General features: G+C 39.8%; 1 protein-coding gene across 5 annotated transcripts in view; it reads left to right on the top strand.

Annotated features, from left to right (window-relative positions):
- The window catches only part of SGMS2 (sphingomyelin synthase 2), a 60,181-nt gene extending 50,251 nt beyond the window's left edge, over positions 1–9,930 (top strand). For all 5 annotated transcript variants that reach the window (XM_073340045.1, XM_073340044.1, XM_073340048.1 and 2 more), the window contains 3 exons: positions 2,046–2,199; positions 7,109–7,275; positions 8,043–9,930. In XM_073340045.1, coding sequence (XP_073196146.1) covers positions 2,046–2,199; positions 7,109–7,275; positions 8,043–8,246 — 525 coding nt within the window. In that variant the 3' untranslated portion in view covers positions 8,247–9,930. The remainder of the gene's footprint in view (positions 1–2,045; positions 2,200–7,108; positions 7,276–8,042) is intronic.
- The last annotated feature ends 11,053 nt before the right edge of the window (positions 9,931–20,983 follow it).

Consider the following 20,983-nt stretch of genomic DNA (forward strand, 5'->3'; position numbering starts at 1 on the left):
CTATACTGTGATATCCCCAGCAAAAGATAAGCTGCCTAAGCAGGCTTCTCCTGCTTTCTCTTCAGAGACTACTAACAGAGTAATTGCCAACAGTTGTAAGTTACCACATAACACTTCCTATGAAAGCATTTTATTCTTATGGTAAAAGCATTACAGAGAAAACCTATTAAAATAATAAAAGAACCTACACACATGCTAATAAGCTTACCAGAGATCACTCCAGCTGCCTCCAACATGGACTCTGGCAGGTCAGTCCTTCAAACCTCCCAAAGGGTTCTCTTTTATGGTCGCAAGTTCATAACCGCTTCAGCTCAGAACTAGTACCCAGTCTTATGAGGCCTGAGTAGTCCAAGCCCTTCCCTAAGGATTTGGGCCCTCCATGGACCAGAGTTCCTGTCTTGTTTGCTGGATCAGGAAGAAAGCCCTGAGCCAGCTTAAACTCAGGCTAGTTATTCAAAAGTCCTTTCTTTGTTGCTCCCTGGAGAATCCAAACTGGGTCTTTGAACTGTCCTCAGAGCAACAGGTGAACAGCAGACAAAGTCTCCTGCTCAGGATGAAGCTTCAAAGGCTGAGTTCATAGGTAGTTCCCAGAACAGATGTGGGCAAACTACAGCTCGCGGGCCACATCCGGCCCACGGGACCGTCTTGCCCAGCTCCTGAGCTCCTAGCCTGGGAGGCTAGCCCCCTCCTCCTCCACAGCCTCAGCTCGCTCCACTGCTGGCGTAATGCTCTGGGCAGCAGAGCAGGGAGCTCCTGGGGCAGCAGAGCAGTGAGCCTGACCTGGGGCGCTCTGTGCTGCGTGGCACAGCTGCCTGTCCTGGTGCAGCTGCGCCGCCAGCCACCAGCGCTTCAGGCAGCGCAGTAAGGAGGCAGGGAGCTGGGGGATTAGATAGCAGGCAGGGGAGTTCGGAGGTGGTGATCGGGGGCGGGGGTGTGGATAGGTAGCGGGGCAGTCAGAGGGCAGGGAACAGGGTGATTGAATGGGGACAGAGGTCCCGGGGGGGGGCAGTCTGGAAGGAGAAGGGGGGTTGGATGGGGCGGCAGGGAGCAGGCAGGAGTTCCAGGGGCGGTCTGGGGACAGGGAGAAGGGGTGGTTGGATGTGGCGGGGGGGCATCAGGAAGGAGAGAGGGGGTTGGATGGGGCAGCGGGGAGCAGTGAGGGGCAGGGGGTCCAGGGGCAGTCAGGGGAGACAGAGCGGGGGGGGTTGAATAGGGTGGGGGGTCTGGGGCGACAGAGCGGGGGGTGGATGGGGCAGGGGTCCCGGGGGGGGCTCTCAGGGGGTGAGAAGCAGGTGGGGTGAGATAGGGGACCATGCCATGCCTGGCTGTTTGTGGAGGCACAGCCTCCCTTAAGTGGCCCTCCATACAATTTCAGAAACCCGATGCGTCCCTCAGGCCAAAAAGTTTGCCCACCCCATCCTCAAAACTCTACTTCACGCACATTGTCCCAAAAGATCTATCATGTCTGCTATATTCAGAGGGGTAGCCATGTTAGTCTGGATCTGCATCCGACAAAGTGGTTATTCACCCACGAAAGTTCATGCTCCAATACGTCTGTTAGTCTATAAGGTGCCACAGGACTCTTTGCCGCGTCTGCTATATTGTTTAACATAGTCTTTTGAAGTTCATATTATCTCTTTGTTCCTCCTAAACATTCAATAAGGTTTAACTTAACTCCATAAGGCTGGCCCAGGATACTGTCATATCTGTCACACCATTATTGAAAGAGAGTTCTGGGGTACGTGCCACAAGTGACAAATATGTACTATGAACTTACACAATTCTTAATGTGTCCATCCTTTTGAAATATACTGTACCTCATCCTGATCAATATATAATGCATACAGAAAGCTTTGCGGTTATTTTTATGAAATTTTTCTGGTAAATATGCTATTATCTTTGAGAAATACATAGACAATAGACAAAGAAGATTCAGATGTTTAGGAAATAGAGCTTTTCATTATTATTTTTTAAGCACAAGTTAACTTAAACTTCTTGTCCAAACATATATTCTTCATCATCTTGAATTTTTTCTCATTTTGCAGTTGAATGGAGATTCTCAGGCTAAGGTGCAGAGGATCCTACGATTGATTTCTGGTGGTGGTCTGTCCATAACTGGATCACACATCCTATGTGGAGACTTCCTGTTTAGCGGTCACACAGTAGTGCTAACACTCACCTACCTGTTTATCAAGGAATGTAAGTTACAGTATTTAAATATAGTTGTGTTGCTGATGCCTGTGTTACAAGAAGAGCACTTAAGCTAAAACCACATTGTTGCATTTTACAACCTAAAATAAATGGCAAAATTGCAATACACAGTTTGACAAAATGCACTTGACCCTCCTAGTGGGTGGCTTCTGGAATGAGTCTGCCATGCTTGTACATAGTATGCAAGTACAATAATATCCTAGTACATGGTGTGGAGCTTCAGAGTTTTTAGAAAACATCTGTGTGTTTTGTGAGACTGATGTGGGAGGGGTGTGTGGTAAGGTTGAGAGAGGGGCTGAATCAGCTCAGTGCACAAAATGATTATCTGTCTTATCACTTCTGTTTGAGGTAATCAGCAAATAATCCTCTAGTTAATGATTTGAGAGAGCGAGAAAGAGAAATGACTCCCCTTGCATCAATGGGAATTATGCCCGCTTATACCAGTGCTGTATTTGGTGCTGAGTTTGGCTTGCACAATGGAGGATACTTTTTTATAACCTCATTTTGCAATGGTCTGTCAAAAATCCAGCTCCTGAGGGCAGTAGGGAACTCTGTGGCTTCTGGAGTCTCACAGTATGAGTTTCAAGATTATGTAACTGAGGACCAGACAGTAAGATGTAATATGCAGCATGCACCACTCGGACCTCAATAATTTGGCTGCTTGTTTGGCCATATGTCAGTGCAGCAGCATTTTTCTTTTAAATTCACGGCATGGCATGTATCTAAAATTAGAATCTGTCCCTGTTTCATTGCTGATTTCCTGAGCACTTTGACTGAGGCATTGGACTTCATTAAATTATTTATCTAACTTCAGCACACAGGATAACGTAAAACATTCTTTTTTGTAACAAAAGAATGTCCCATTACTTGGTGAGGCAAACAATGTTACTTGACAGTCTAAAGAGAGACAGAGAACTTCCATGTGGACATAAGACCTTTTATTTCTTTAAACAACAAAGAGGTATAGCATGGTGACCATTAAGTCTAAGTCTTTGTACTACGAAATTTTCTGGCATTGTATTGTGTGTAATTAATAAATCAAACCTGCTAGAAGAACAGATGGCAGTCAGCCTAATGTTCCATGAGTAGGTGGCAACAGGATTTCCTGCTTTCTGTTTTATTAATTTTGTATGTATGTTTGTTATCACAGCTTAACAGTGGTCATTTAAATCTTATCCTGTAATATATGCCACAGGCAAGATATATTTAACTCTTCTTTTTAAAGATTTTTTTTCCATACAGTAGCATAATTCAGATGTCTTTAAATAGCAGGGTAAGGGTGGGGGAGAATAACAACCAGACTGTACATATAATAAGCTTTGTAAATGCTGCCTAAGGATTGGCAGTGTATCCCATCTGAATTCTTCTGCTTTGTAGTCAAAGTGCTGTGTACATCAGAAGTGCATAATTTACCCATTTCTATTTCCTGTGTAATTAGGAAAATGTAGTTTTCTAAGCAAGAGCATATAGTATATCATTGTTTTGAATTAGAGGTTACTTGAAATATGCTCTGCTGGTCTCTTTGATCAGGCATGTTTCTTGTGTGAGAGACATTTGTTTATTTCTAGGCCCTGGTCTACACTACGAGTTTAGGTCAAATTTAGCAGCGTTAGGTTGATTTAACCCTGCACTCGTCCACATGACAAAGCCATTTTTGTCAACTTAAAGGACTCTTAAAATCTATTTTTGTACTCCTCCCCGACAAGGGGATTAGCGCTAAAATCAACATCGCTGGGTCGAATTTGGGGTAGTGTGGACACAATTCGATAGTATTGGCCTCCGGGAGCTATCCCAGAGTGCTCCATTGTGACCACTGTGGACAGCACTTTCAACTCAGATGCACTAGTCAGGTACACAGGAAAAGCCCCGGGAGCTTTTGAATTTCATTTTCTGTTTGGCCTGCATGGCGAGCTCATCAGCACAGGTGACCATGCAGTCCCCCCAGAATCGTAGAGCATAGAATGTTTCTATGCTCCCCCTATCATCTCCGTCCCTGAGGTTATCGCAGATTAGAAGGCAGGAAAAAACGGGCTCCCGCTTGCAGTGCTGTGGCGTATGCGCAGGCAATCCAGGAAAAAGGGTGAGAAATGATTGTCTACCGTTGCTCTCATAGAAGGAGGAAGGGAGGGAATGGTCACTGACGACATGTACCCAAAACCACCCGCGGCTACTTTGTCCGTTCTCAATTTTTTTTAATTAATAAAGAAAGAATGCATGGTTTCAAAACAATAGTTACTTTATTTTGAAGGGGGGAGGGTGGTTGGCTTAAAGGAAATTAAAATCAACAAAGGGGGCGGGTTTGCATCAAGGACAAACTCACACAACGGTCACACCGTAGCCTGGCCAGTCATGAAACCAGTTTTCAAAGTCTCTGTGATGCATAGCGTGCCTTGCTGTGCTCTTCTAATCGGTGTCTGGCTGCTTAAAATCGGACACCAGGCAATTTGCCTCAACCTCCCACCCCGCCATAAATGTCTCCCCCTTACTCTCTCAGATATTGTGGAGCACACAGCAAGCAGCAATAACAATGGGAATATTGCTTGCGCTGAGGTCTGACTAACAGCGCCAGCGAGCTTTTAAACGTCCAAAGGCAAATTCTACCACCATTCTGCACTTGCTCAGCCTATAGTTGAACTGCTCCTTACAACTGTCCAGGCTTCATGAGCCATGGGAGCAAGGGGTAGGCTGCGGTAGGTGTAACCACGCTGTGCAGCCAGCTGGGAGAGCAGCCTGAGGCAGAAGCCTCCAGCTCGCAGGAGATCAGGATAGCAGAATTGCAGCAGAAGTGGTAGAGCGAGCAAAACACCATTGGTGAGGACGGCTAGCAGTCCTACTGCACCGTCTGCTGCAGAGTTGCCCAGATCAGGATAGCAGAGTTACAGCAGAAGCAGATTGAGCCATTCACCATTGATGCAAAGGCACCCAGGAGCTGCTACTGTGTGGCCAAGGCAAAAGAGTAAGAGCCCTAGAGCTGTTACATGTGGACTATACGGCTGCAAGATTTCTTCACCAGTGACAAAGGACAGGAATATGATGCACCTAAAATCTAAAAAGGCTTGCACATTTCCCAGAGTCACTACTCTTGGTAACAGAATGTCAATGATTGCATTGGCTATTTGGATCACAGCAGCCCCCACAGTAGACTTGCCTGCAACAGCAGTGGTGACAGTGAGCTGAGCGGGCTCCCGCTTGCAGTGCTATGGCGTCTGTGCGGTTAACCCAGGAAAAAAGCTGCAAAACGATTGTCTGCCATTGCTTTCACAGAGGGAGGGAGGGGCGACTGATGTCATGTACTCAGAACCACCCATGACAATGTTTTTGCCCCATCAGGCATTGGGAGCTCAACCCAGAATTCCAGTGGGCGGTGGAGACTGGGATAGCTACTAACTCAGAAAGTCGACGCGAACCAGGGTACTGTGGATGCACTCTGCCGACTTACTGCACTTAGTGGGGACGCACGCAATCGACTGTATAAAACCGCTTCCAAAAAATTGACTTTTATAAAATCAACCTAGTTTCATAGTGTAGACATACCCTTTGTGTAGTTCCCCCCCGCTGCTCCCTACCCTCGTATCTTTTGGGTATTGTCGGTGCATTTTACTCAGGGGCTTTCCCCATGCTTCTTTCTCTCTCTCAGAACAGGGGAAGATTATACTAGTGTGGAATATCACTTCTGTCTGGAGCCTGCTTCCTCAACTAGATAACAGGATAGGACTCCAAATCCTGGTCCACAAATCAGTGGAATGGACTCAGCCTTAGCATTTTTGGGGGGATTCTATGATGTAGTCTTTCAGTTCCCCCCACCTTCCTCCAAAACATAACTGAGTCCTGACTACAGTAACTAGATAACACTATGCACAGGGCCAGCCTCTTTGGGTAAGATCACTGGTACAGTATTTACGGTATCCCAAACCTAATGGACTCATTTTACATAAAAAGTGGGGTGGGACTCTTAGGGGGTCCACCACCAGCCTCCGACTGCAGGGGAAGTGGAGCCCAGCTGCCTGTCATGATGTCCGTAGTTGACAACATCAAAAACATTTTTCAAGGAAAAATTTCCAGCTAAACTGCAAGACTGCCAGCTGCTGGAGGGTTGTGGGCATTCTGGATGACTTTAGCACTTGCATACTGCTTCACAAACATTAACAAATTAATTATCACAATGTACTCTGATATGTGGCATACAAGCCCCATTTCACAGACCAGGATACTAAATTAGAAGAAAGGTTATGTGACTTGACTAAAACCACAGATAGTGTCAGAGCTGGAATTAGAAGCCTGGAGTTCCTTGCTCCCAGTTCCATGTCTAACCCATTAGAATAGATTGCCTCTTACTCCTACTGAGCTTACTCCTCTTGTGGCCAGAAGCCATTCTGGATGTTCAGCAAAAGAGCAGTTTCAGTTAAAGGTAGCTGGCTGGGAGGCATCTTGCAATTAACATCCAAAACAGGAGCTTGGACACCACCACCCACCCTGAGCTGTGAATTGGTCTTGGTCCTCTGTCCACAAATGGTGGAAGGACTCTGAATTAGACCATGATTTTTAGGGAAAATTACAGTGACAAACTTTTGAGTCTTAGTGGTCAACTCTTGTCCTTTCTTTGGTAATATAAACTAAAAACCATTTTGAAAATGAAAACTTAGATTACTCTTAACCTTCATAGGTCCCTCAGCTGAAGATCTACAGACCCTAATGGCCATATTTCAGCAGATGATACCTCTGCATCAGTAAGCTTTCTTAGTTGTTCAAAGAGAATTTTTACTACAGTAGAGATTTTTTCTCTCTCTCCATTAATATATATGTATAAAATATCCACACACATCACACAGATTCAAATTAAACTGCTAAAGTTAATCTTGGATATTTATAGAAACATATAATTCTCTCCTTTTGACAGACTCACCTCGTCATTTTTGGTGGTATCATTTGATCTGCTGGTTGATGAGTGCCGCTGGTATAATCTGCATTCTTGTCGCCCATGAACACTACACTGTGGATGTTATTGTTGCTTATTATATCACCACAAGGCTCTTCTGGTGGTACCACTCAATGGCTAATGAAAAGGTAAGTGCAAAGGGTATGTATGTATATGTAATATGTATGTATATGTAAACCGCTATAAACCCAATAATGGCCTCTCCTTGCAAATTCCACAAAAAAGGTCATAATGGCCTTAAAATTAGTAGATTAGATCTGGGGCAAAAATATAATTTTTCCACAGAAATTGAAGCACAAGTATAAAGTTAAGCAGGTGCTTATGTGCTTTCCTGAACAGGGGCCCATGTTAAGAAGTAGTCTGTCATTTCTGGCATGCATATGTTTTTAAAACCTATCTTCTTTCGAAACATGAATACTTTATCACTGTTTTAGGTAGCTAGGATAGACTACACCATATCTTAATTGATTGATAGTAGCTACTAACGTTATTAGAGACCTTAAATTACCCAGCCTTTTTAAAATTTCCAGTTACATTTCCTACAGTACATTGGACAAAGGTTGGCTATATCCTCTGTGTGTGTGTGTTTGTTTTTGTTGTTTTATCTTCTGTTGGCTTTAAATATATTTCTTTTCAATTTGAGTCTCCTCTTTATTCTTCTATTGTGTGACACGTTAGAAAGAAGTGTTCAGTTCTCACTGTGCCATTTGTCATATGGAATACCCAAGTCACATCAAACTGTTTTCCTTTCCAGGTTAAATAAACTTACTATTTGCAGAATTTCATTCAAATATACTGTAATTGTCACTTCTTTATGATTCAGCTAATGCGATTGGTTCTACTGTCTAAACTTGTTAAATTGTTTCTTCTATTCTCCTTTTTCTCCCCAATATAGAATTTGAAGGTCTCTTCCCAGACTAATTTTCTCTCTCGAGCATGGTGGTATCCGATATTTTATTTCTTTGAGAAGAATATTCAAGGCTCAGTTCCTTGCTGCTTCTCATGGCCAATATCTTGGCCTCCCAGCTGCTTCAAGTCTTCATGCAAAAAATATTCACGGGTTCAGAAGACAGGAGAGGACAATGAAAAATCCACCTGAAAGAAAGATGAAGAAAGGAAAGAAAGCATCTGCTCTTTATTTTACCAAAACATTAATGCGATAACCAAAGTTCTTAAAAGGACTAAACTGTAAGGGAATAAGTGGACCAAATTCTTGTGCAATTGTACAAGACAATTGTAGACAAAATATAACACCCCTTGATATGTTTTCTATTCATCACATTTTACAGAGCTATTCTATTCATTAGTACTAGGAGTCCACCACAGATAGGATTTATCCCTGAGAAAGAAAAGAAGCAGTAGTTTGGTTTACTTATGAGATTGAGGTGCCAAAGAACACACCACACCTTTTGTTTATTAATTATCACTCATCCACAAAATATCATCTTTAGAGTTCTGGAGTTTGAGGGCAAAAGCATACTAAAATTTAAAGTTACAATATCTGTCTACAATGGTGGGAAGTGGTTTACTGTATTCTTCTTGCTAATGAAGGTAAGACTTATGATATATGACTGGTGAAGCCGGAAGTGAGCCTTGACATTTTATGCTCTATGGGAATGAATTTACTATGACCCTGAAGTACTCCTACCACCCATGTACTCTGATATACCAGTTTTTACATTTTGTATTGGTAATTTTATATTTAAAAAAAAAAAACTTAAAAAAAGGAAAAGGAAAGCTGTTGTGATATGATGACACTGCAAATTAGAAATAATACCTGCTAACACCATTGGAGCTCTACAAGCATGGAAGTATTTTTATTTTTAAAACCTATATCTATGTAACAAGAAGAAAATTATTTCAAAGTCTAAACATTTAATGGCAAGTTAGCCTGGGTCTGTATGTATTATGTATATATACCTATATGCATTACATAGCTATATATACATACTTTTGTGTATTCACACACATTAACCAATATTAGATAAATGAAAAGAAAGCTGTGTATAATATGTTATTGTAAGCAAAACTCCCACTGATTTCATTCACCTGCTTCAGGATTGCAAAGTCAGTCCCCAAATGGGAAATGTAAAAATCAAACATTTTAAATTTTTAGTTACTATATCTTGATGACACTATAAGCATTGTGCTTGAGAGCCTGATGTTATGCATTTAGAGGTTTTGGGTTGTTTTTTTTTTCCTTAGAAATCGTTGGCACAAATCTCAGTGACTCATAAACAGGTGCAAGGTGAATACACTCCAACAGCAACACTTCTTCCACTGTTACCTAACCATATTTATTATTAAATGTTACTGTCATATGACTGAACTGCTATTCCTTTCTATCAGGAGTTGTGTAGATACTTTGGTTGGACAAACAAGTATGTTGGTTTAGTATGTGGGAATACACAACTTTGTTAGTGTACAACAGAACTGCAGATTAGCAGCTTACCTGGTCAACATTACTTTTCATGTTGTTCTTGGGGAACCTAAGTGGATACTGGGCAGCCCAGAGTTTAACAGTTTATTTGTTCTGTATTCATTTCCTCAGCTACTCAAGTATTTTATTTCGAAACCTTCAGTAAAAGCTGATCGCAGAGGAAATAATTGCACTAATAGTTAAATTAACCTGTAACTTGAGTGAAAAAACGCTCTTATTTTTAGAATGTCTTGACAAGTGTAAACACTAAAAAGAGAATTAAATAATGACATTCTCATTTTTAAAATATCCAGTTAGAAAAATTAGTACAAATAAAATGCAATATACAGTACCCAGATCTGATTTCTTTTTCAGTTCACAGAGTCAATGACTACAAAATTGTACTCCAGAAAAATATTTTAACTTGCATTTCAGAAGATTTTTGTGCATTATCAAAGCATAATACAACAAACTGCATTTCTTACAGGACATCCTGGTAAAACATAGCAAAGTAATGATATCCAAGCTCTTTAAATAAAAATAAAAATAAAAAATTCTCCTCACTGACTGGGGAGTCTGATGTTGTGCACATGGATACAAGGCTAATGTTTTGTTCCTGGCAGAACTTTAGTGGCTCACAAACTGAAACCAAGGACATACATTTGAAGAACTGTTCCTTCAATTATTAGTTAACCAATCCTATTAGTACAATATCAGCCTTTGCAGATCCCCAAAGTTGTTGTTTTATTTCTTGTTTGAGTTCATCTACATGGACCACAATGTCTTTGGAGACAAACCAGACTACTGTGGTTAATCTCCTAACTGACATGTTAGTTATTTTTAGTTGAACCACTTCTAATAGCAAAGTCTATGGAGGGAAATGTGGGTGAATTTCATTAGTAAACCTGCTTCAAGATAAGCACTGTAAAACTGTGGACTGAGCATTCTAGGAAGGATCAGAAACTATGCTTTTCACTTGGCAGCCTGTTAGGTTACTGAATAACACATCCATTGATAGCCTAAATAGATTACAACAAAGTTCCACTGAGATATTTAGAAGGGTATTTAGCTAATGACTGACCTATAGAATATATCAAGTGCTTTGCTCAAAACCAATATCCTTATTCAGTACAATTTTTTTTAGGTCCCATTTTGTTTAGAGGGGAGAGAATTAAAATTGAGTGAGTAGTGTTGGTTGTTTTTTAAAAAAACAAAACAAAACAAAATCAGTTATAGTTTTGTTTTAGGCCCGCTAAGTGCTCAAATTCCCTCCATTCCCATATATATCAACCGAAATTGTGGGTACTCAAGTTGCTTGCATACTTTGGCCTTTAAACAATAGACGGAGTATCTCAAAAGTTCTTCTTATTGATACAAAGAAAGTAGTAAACTTTATTGTATCAATTTTTTTAAAAAGTGCTCATCTCATTCAGAAACATTTTAAGCTTAAATGTATGCAAGAATGTAGAATTTCGGTGTTACATTTTCACAATATAATTCTAGCCTATTCTTTATTACCACACTGTACTAACAAATCAGGTATAGGCTACAGTCAGTATGTATGAAAATGAGCTCAAAGAATTGACAGCAATTGTAATAAATGTTGGAATATAAAGTAGTTCTACAAAATTTCAAGATGGGAAGAAATGGAGTAAAGTGGATATAATCCAAAAGTAAAAAAGCTTATCTGGAATTCGTTCATAAACCTTCACGGGGTTGAGTGCAGGATTTTATTCCTTATTAGGGTGACCAGATGTCCCAATTTTATAGGGACTGTCCCAATATTTGGGGCTTTGTCTTAAATAGGCGCCTATTACTCCCCCACCTCCCAACCCCCGTCCCGATTTTTCATACTTGCTGTCTGGTCACCCTGTTTCTGATGCCTTTTTATATACCTTTCATTTTATGTAATTTTTCCTGAAACTTTTCTTTGATTTAAATACTGTCTGTATCTGCTGACATGCCATGAGACATAGTTGAGCTGCAATTTCTGTCCTTTGAAGAGAGCCTGGATGGGCCCTTCTGAAATCAGTGGAAGTTCCATGTGTGCATCTGCCACATCACTGAAGACACAGGAGCTGCTGGGTCCTTGGCACTTCTGAAATCCAGGTCTCTCATCTATGTGTCTAACTGGATTTAGAAGCCTAAATTGGGCACCCTATTAAAAAAAATCTCAGCCATGGTCATTACTTAAAAGGGTAATATGATAGTGTTATGCTCAGTGTACTGCTGGTTTGCAACAGATCTGTCACATTAGCAAATAAACTTGGCCTTGTTCAACCACTTTAGATTTTATCTCCATGGTGTGTCCTTAATGCCCTCTTGTGACTATAAATGGTATGTGTTCAATATCACTCACTGACTTGTAAAAATGGTATTTTTAGGGTAATTATTATGCGTTGGGCAGCCAGTCCAGAGAAAATAAAACATTCCCCAACACTAGAACAGATTTATTTTTTTTAATATTCCAATGAATGTGGTTAGGTTGACTGTTTTTATTCATTTGTACATGTTTCTGCATTACCTAGTTTTGGCCAGGACCCAGAAGTAACATATGCTAATATGAAGTGGTGGTGTTCTTGCATTATCAGCAACTCAGCTAGAACTAAGAAGTGGCAGGAAAAAAAAAGTCATGAGACTTGCAGACAAGATATTTGGATACTGTGGGATCATCATCTCAAATCGAATCAATCCTCCAAACTTTGAGTTTCACCCATTGCTAGTGTTTTCATTGCCAGATGGCTTGTCCTGTTTGTTTAAAGTACACACAGTGCCAATCAAGATCTGTTTCTTACTATGCTGGATATGAAACATGGTCTAGTGCTTAACAATCTGATCCATCTCTCACTGAAGTGGGGAGTCTTCCCATTTATTGCAAAGGATGAGCCCTTCAGGAAAGACCTGGGAAACTGCAGATTCTGATTCTGCTCTGCTACTGACTCGTTGTGTGAATATGGGAAGCCATAACCTTTTCTTCCTGATTATCAGAGCCACCACAGTTCCATTTGTTTTTGCTAGGAATTGAGAGCTCAATACCGCTGAAAATTCTGTGTCTCAGTTTCACCATCTGTAAAAGAGAGAGACTGCTTTCCTATCTTATAACCCTACTGAGGCTTAGTGTTTGCAAAGAATTTCTAGATGATTGGATGGAAGGTGCTATAAAAGTGCAAATATTTTATTTATTGTAAACCACTCCTTTAACACTAAGTCATGTGAGGTATGTTTTGAGAGTTAGGATGAGTCTACACTGGTAACGCTAAAGTGCTGCCATGGCAGCGCTTTAACGTGGCTTGTGTGGCTCTTTTTTTTTTTTTTTTTTTTTTTTAGCTCTCCCAGTGCTCTTAAAAAAACAAAACAAAAAAACCCAAAAACCCACCACCTCCACAAGGGTCGTAGCTCCCAGCACTGGTGCACTGTCTACACTAGTGCTTTAGAGCACTGAAACTTGCTACGCTCAGGAGGGTGTTTTTTTCACCCGCCCCGGAGCGAGAAAGTTACAGCACTGTAAATTGCCAGTGTAGACAAGTCCTTACATGGCTGCACCAGGCACTGTAAAAACCACTGTAAAACCAGCTTTTAAGCCACCTTTTTCAGTGGCTGAATTTGATAGCCAAATCAATATTGCTGTTTAATTGCATCTGAGAATAACTTCCCAGCACAGTATTAATGCCATTTCATTGTTATAAAATTATGTTCTTAAATGCCAGTAATATGGGATGCTGCAAAGTGGTGATGCAGAATTTTTTAACAACCATTGAGAACAAAGTCAAAATAATCTAGTCTTGTATTTCATGCAAATATACACTTCCACACATCCTTACAAATTGCTTATATAGTCTGTCAGCTTCGGTTAGCTGTATAGCATCCATCACGGTTAGAAATGAATCCAGGGAATAAAGAGTAAACCTTTAGTATAGCATGTGATGATTGTATTGCTGACTTCCAAAAAGAAAGACTAGAAGAAACCATAAACACAAATTAAATCAATGTTCCTATGTAATTGTTAATGCTACATAACATGAGAGTGTGTTGCAGAAAGTGTATTAGTGGTTCAAAGGTAGCCAGTTTTGTATTTTTACAAATATACTATTTTAACGTGTTAAGTGCCTTATTGTTCAGTTTTACATCTATATGTATTATACTGTGAAATGTTTTTTCAATAGTTTCTGCTATAAGATATTATATATACAGTGTATGCTATTCTAAGTTATAATTGTATTTGGATAAGCTTGCAGGTTTTAATCAAGTTTTAATATAATTTAAAATCTTTATTTCACACACTAACTGCTCCTTTTCAAACTGCCATTAACAGCACCATATAACAGAGCAGCACCTTACAGAAACACTGTTTGTGCTTCTATACTTGTGTGCTTCTATTCTAAGGGTGCATTAGCACTTTGGCTCAAAAGCTCCTGAGTTAACTTCATGCCAGGCTGAAATGTAGCAAGTGAGGGTTTCAGGCTAAGTGCAAATATTTCAACAAAAGTGTGTCGGGGTGGGGTGGGGTTAGAGCCATCCTTAGGCATACAAGGCTGTGTAGGGCACCTGAAAATTTGGGGCACCCCTGGGTCTTAGTGTCCACCCTTCTGCCTCTTCCTATCCCTGTTCTGACCTTTCCTGCAGGCTCCCACCACAGCTGACTGCTGCACCCTGGTGAGTCTTCCTCCAGAGGGGATCTAGTACTTAAAAGTGAAGAAGCCTGCCAGACCTAGCACAACATTGAAACTGTTAAAGAGCCATTCAAGTGGTCAGGTTTCAGAGTAGCAGCTGTGTTAGTCTGTATTCACAAAAAGAAAAGGAGTACTTGTGGCACCTTAGAGACTAACCAATTTATCTGAGCATGAGCTTTCATGAGCTCAAATAAATTGGTTAGTCTCTAAGGTGCCACAAGTACTCCTTTTCTTCAAGTGGTCATGAAGCCATTTAACAGGCATTTGCCAACTCCCAGGTATCTGCCAGTTTCTGAATTTACTGACAAATAGTTGTGCACTACTGTAATATTTACTCAGAACATATTAGTCTACAGAACCTTAATTTAAAATTTGCTTTAAAAATATTTCACTAGTGTGTTGCTGAAGATTATAAAATCATATCTCTAAAAAATCCTTGCATAGATTTTTAGATGCACAATCTGAGTATTCATCTTTAGCTTTAAATGCTTGGATCTTCAGACGTATAGTTTTTTAAATAAATCCTTCAAAAGACCACCCTTACTAAAATCCACATGCGAGCCCAGGCTGCCATCAGGCATAAGGGGCACCAGTTTAATAGTACTGCATAGGGTCCCATAAATCCTAAGGATGGCCCTGAGGGCAGGGGCGGGGGGGGGGGGAGTTCTGTTTAAGTTAGATGTTATATTACAGTAAATGTTTATTAATCTCTTATAACAACCTCTCCTCCCCTGCCAGAAAAATCCCTCTGCTTCATTTTTAAGCTCAAAGGTTGAGGCTGTTGGCTTCTAATGTCAGGTTTCAGAGTAGCAGCCGTATTAGTCTGTATCTGCAAAAAGAAAAGGAGGACTTGTGGCACCTTAGAGACTATCAAATTTATTTGAGCATAAGCTTTTGTGAGCCACGCTTAATGTGGATTTAAAGTGCCTTTGGGTGGGAGATGGCTGAATTTGCTTTCAGTGGGAACACTTAAAATCCACATGAATCATATACACGATTTTTATAGCCATCTTCAGTGGATGCGTGCTTTGGGCTAACTTGTGCCTACAGTTGAGGACACAGCGTAAGCCACTGCACCCAGAACCCCCAGGAGGAATTTTAGCTGACTGTTTGATTCAGTACATGCTAGCCTGGCATACCACCCTAGGAGAAGGTGCAGCACATGTTCACCTCCACAGCTGACATGCTTTTCACTTCACTTTTGGGATAAGTGTTCCTACTAACCCTGTACAGTCAGTGTGCTCCCAGGTGCACTTTCCAGCCACTGTACAGAGTCTCTGTGTAGTGGAGGGTCGTTGAACCCCCTCCCCTTCCCTTATTCACTTGCACAGGGTCAGTCACTATCTGGTTTGTTTTCAGTAAATTAAAATATTGTAAAGCTAGATATAATGCACAGTCACTATTGTAGGGTGGAAACTCAACTTCTTAAAGTGCCTGTATATGGGCTTGATTCTAGAGAAATATGTCTAGTTCCAAGCCATACAAATGTACTATTGGTTAATTCAGGGCCTGTATTTCGTATTTGTCCAATGCATAATAAGGGCTCTGAGAGGTTAACTTCCGTAAGGCTGCAGGGATTAACCACACATCAGCAATCTATAGTGTCAAAATTAGCCTTCATACTAAAACACTACTTTTTCTGGATAGATCTTACAATTGCCTGAATATGTATTTAGCTGATGTTTTGTTTTTAATTACCTTTATAAAATTTTTCAAAAAGAAAAAAGTTCAGGGAGTAGAAAATATGCTAAAAGATGAACTTGAATTGCTTCTTTATACACTCTTTAAAATCCAATCATTAAGAGCCCTATGAAAGGCTGCACAGAAGTCCGTGATATATGTGGGCACCTCCCTCTGCAGGATGAGGTTCTAAAAAATTGTGAGTAGCCTTAAAGTACAGATTCATTTTAAAAGAAAACTAAGTATTTTGCTATTCACTAATTGAGTTCAAAATTCTGTGTTTCTCTTGCAAGAGCTGCTATTAGGCACCTATGTCCTGATTCAGCAAGGTATTTGAGTATGTACTGACTTAAAGCGTGTGAGTAGTTCTATTGAAGTCAGTGGGACTATTCTCATGCTTAATACTGAATACATGCTTAAGTACCTTGCTGAACACTGACTGCTTGGCATAGCACTACGATCATGAACAGTCCCACTGAAGTCAGTGAGACGGCTTCCAGTAGTAAGTGCTATGCCCATTACTAACTGTATGCAGGATTCTTATTTTGTGTCTAACCATTAACATAATGGGCCAGAATTTGGTCCACAGAATGCAAAATGTGTAAGGAGGCTGTAGCTGTTTGTGGCAGATCTCTCAGTAAAGTGAACCGTATAGTAGACACCCCCTTTTTGCTGCTTTGTGGCCTGTCATGTGCTATGAAATGTTGCATCCTCTACTACAAAGTGTTGCAGTATATACATGATCAAGTTATTGTAATATTGGTGCTTTGAAAATAAGAATCAGGGCAATAATCAGTAGCATTTCTAGTTACACATTTCAATGGGGTGTTGTCCTCGCCCAATCAGTGCCTCACCTTCTACACTGCTATTTATACTCATGCTAGGCAGCGTGTACTCTGTACACCACCATAAGTGTAGATGTAGCCTAAGAAGGCCATCCTGTGAGTTTGAAACATATACATAAGCTGAAACTCTTCTATGTCCAATGTGAAGGCTAAATAGCCACAGTATATGGCACAGCTGTGTGCATGGGTCTGCACACCTACAGCTGTAAAATAAGGTAGAGTCTGATTCCAAGTCCCTACCTTGCCCATGTGTCATATCGAAATTTGCAAGTTAGGGACCACGTATTTGCCTCGGAGCTCCATGCAGAACCACCATTGACTTTGTGACTATAAGTATCGCAACTTTAAAAATAAATCAGGAACAAATTCTGTTCTTTTGAAAACTGTTAAGAGTATTTTTGTTTGTAAATAAAGCTTTTAGCTTCTCAATTTTACTTTTAATTTGCAGTTTTATATTTAAGTATAACAAAAGGAAAAAATATTATGTATAGGGTGCTGCAAGAGGAAATAGGGATAGTTCATGGATTTTAAATACATTTTAAACAAACCATACTTCTGTGAGATGGTATACAGGAAATCATGGTATGAGGTTGGAAAGAGGAGCTGGTTTAGAAAATCTTAGATATAACTTGATCTAAAAATGTAAGCATGCCACTAGGTAGGTTTGTGGCATGGACTAATGGCTGAGTTTTAAAAAAAAAAGTATACGGTTTCATCTATATATAATAGTGCTTCAGTAATGATGTCAAGAAATAGATAAAAGCCTGTTTAAAAGGAGAGAGACGTTGGACATCATTCCTTTGTTCTTTTCTAGTTTTAAAATGTAGATTTTTGGAGGAGGAAAACTACTGAGTAAAATCTCTGGTCTTTTAGCTCCCATTGAAAAGCAGAATCAGAAATATTGTCACATGATAAAATAACATACTTGGCATATCTGACCATCTATTCTTAAGAGAGGCCTACCGAGGAGCTAACTTGTCCGTGGCCTAACTGTAGTTAACCTCTCTTGAGCTGGGTCTTCCATGTCAAGATATGTGTCAGTGCCTTGAATATAAGAAAGTTGTTTTAAGGAAGCTTACATTATGGACTGCTTGGACTATCAACCAGAAACTTCCATTTCCTGTTCTATTAATGCTTAAGTTCCACAAGCACAAACATCTACCAGAAAAATGGATTCTGTGCCTTCTGCTAGACCTGAAGAGGAAAAGTATTTTTTTCAAACACACATTATGTAATCTAGGGCAATGCTCTATTCAAGACTAAACACACGAGGAAGTTGGCCAGCGAGTCCAGCTTTTGAGAAAAGTAGTTCCTGCAGATTAAAGTCGTGCTGCTCTGGCTGAGCAAAGTAGGGAAACACTCAAGGCAATACTACCCATCTCCTGGAGGATGCAAGGCCTATATTTAACTAGGAGTTTCACTGTTAAAAATCCCTTGTCTTGTATTTGCACAAAAGCTTTATATATAAAATGTCAATTATATGTATTGAAATCCTGGTATAGTGAACTTCGATTCAAGCAATTATTTTCAAAAATCTTACAGTTCTAGAACTCATTCTGGTTATGGACACAGGTGCATAGTTTGCTGATGGAATGTGTGCACAAATATATACTGAGTCAGGCTGCATACTTGCTTTGCCATACATGTTAGAAAACTCTTAAAATCTTACACAAACATCTGAGTATTCTGTTGGTCATTTACATAGTGTTGTAAGATGCTGCCCTTGTGAATCAGCTAGGCAAAACTCCCCTTACAGGTCATGTTATAGATCTTTTTACTTGGGCATGGATATTTTATTATATGTTTACAATCTTAGTAAAAAAGACAAGGTAACGGTTGAAAAATGAGTGAGGGGAAGTGTATTTTTGCATTGGATAGTGTGCACATTTTCCAGGTGAACAAGTGGTTGGGGTCTTTTTAGTTAATGGAAACAAATACTTCTGATTAGTAGCAGTAGCCTAAGCTCACCACCTGCCTAGCCATTCTTGTATGGAACTCTTATTGACATCAGCGGGAGATTTGCACAAGAGTCCAGTTGAAAATTACATAATAGAGATCCACACTGCTATTAAGCCACAGTGCAGATCCAAAAGCAGAATTTTGCCCTTACAACTTGTCTTTAACTACATGTATGGTAAATGAAAAAGTAGTTTTTGGTTTTTTTATTTCCTAGATAAAAGTTCACTTAACAGGAATACATCATTGTCTTTGTAAATACATACTACCTGTCCAAGTTACTGGTGTACACTTCAGAACTTTCATGCTTGGTTAGTGGATCACAGATGTCAGGCTTTAAACTATTCTGTAACTTATGGAAGATGTTATGTTTATCTATGGCAAGTGTTTTATTCTGAGAAATGTGTAACATTTTGAAAGGACATGTAACATTAGAACAGCTTTTTTTTTTTTTTTTTTTCAAATAAAGTGCCTGGGAAGGCAAAGATCCAAATGGTTGTCAACAATTTGAAATGAACTTTATACAGCAAATAAAAAGACAAGCTCCTTGCTTAGAAAAGTCTACAATCTAACTCAAACACTTTACATTAGTCAATAATGCAAAAAGTGATAACATTAACTGAATTGGAACCTACAGAAGTCCTTTGTATCCATAAAACTACAATGGTACTATAGTTTTGAAACAGAGAAAGACCAAGATCTGGATAGTTTAAAAGAGTTTGATAGTAAATTTACCAGTAAGTTAAGAATTATTTTTTTACTAATTAATAGAATTTCAAAAGTTTTGCAAGTTTAATTTTGTAACTATTCTCAGTTGCTTTTTATAAGTACAGAATAAGTGACTGTTCTGAATGTATTGGATATTTCCTTATTTTAAAAAGTGTGCATGGATCATTAAGAAGTAAATGGGAAGGTGGTGCCAATATATTAACACGAGTACTGAAAGGGTTACATCTGCAGGAAAGTGAATAGAAGGGAAGTTGAGGCCTGTTTTAGCCATTCTATTTTTCCAGTGCTATGACTGACCCCCTAATTTCTGCCATCACATTTCCAGTCTCCATCCCCCAAGCCTTCTAGACTCTCTGCCTTCCTTTACTTATCTCCAGCCTCTCTACCTCTAATTCCTGTCCACCCAAGCTTCCCTAAGATTTTGTGATTTTATGTGCCTTCCCTTCAATGAAGCTGGTGCCCCGCTCCCTCTTGTGAGTTCTGGTGATGCTCTGCTTCCAGTGACTGATGCAGTCACCCTCCTCATTCAGTTGTTCCTTTGCTAGTGTGCTCTAAACTCAAAGACATCCTAATCTGTTGTGCTTGGAGTGGGAGTGGGGCAGATTAGATGGAGACAGAAAAATGAAGAGGGAAATAACTTACTGCCACATTTACTTGTGACAGAAAGGAGCCCAATTACTGGAATCTATGCGGGTGCATCTCTGGTGCCCTGGTCTTTCTGAAACTGGAGGGCTTAGCAGCTCTTTCACTCCTCGGGGGGGGGGGGGAAAGGCATCAAGATTTCAAAATTTTAAACTTTAATGTTGTCATAATTTGAATTTTAGCTTTTTTTTTTAATGTGAAAACCCTATTTTATGAAATTTCACCCACAGGTGAAATTTTACTTGCACAAAGTCACCTGAAAGGAAATCATGAAAAATGAAGGACATATCCTGTTCAGAAGAAATGTAAAACTCATTGTGGCTAATTTTTTCCTCAATAAATTTTTCTCACACCCAGCCCAACAGAAAAATAAATAAGAAGCCTGTAAACTGATCAAGCTACTTCTCCAACAGATTATGAAAGAAGGAAGAAGAGAAGTTATTCCTATTTTTAAAGACATTGGAGATACTCTGATTTTAACATAATGGGAGCCATATAAATATGGGGATAGATAGAGATAATCTTACTATGCCATGTGGAGGGGGTTTGATAACTCTATATATACCTTTCTTCTCTAATTTCTATGGTGGCAAAGTTGAATTAAAATAGTGAATGCTGCTACAATGAGTGGAGAGGAAAGAGGTTAGGAGAAGGCACATATTCATCTGATACTGTTTCCCCCCCATAAAAACAGCAGAATTCTTCAATACTCTATTTATTGGTTCTTAATGCCTTAGCCTCTCTCTTTCTGAATTAAGACTGCAAAATATACTGTAATTTTTCCTTATTCTGATAAAATGCCTGGTTCAGCTAAACTGCTGCGTGCACACACTGTTTCATGCTATGTTTTCTTCATATTGTTCCAAGCTATAGCATTCTTTTAAATGTTACTTCT

The sequence above is a fragment of the Lepidochelys kempii genome, chromosome 4 (genome assembly GCF_965140265.1).
Source record: "Lepidochelys kempii isolate rLepKem1 chromosome 4, rLepKem1.hap2, whole genome shotgun sequence".
Taxonomy (NCBI): Eukaryota; Metazoa; Chordata; order Testudines; family Cheloniidae; genus Lepidochelys; species Lepidochelys kempii.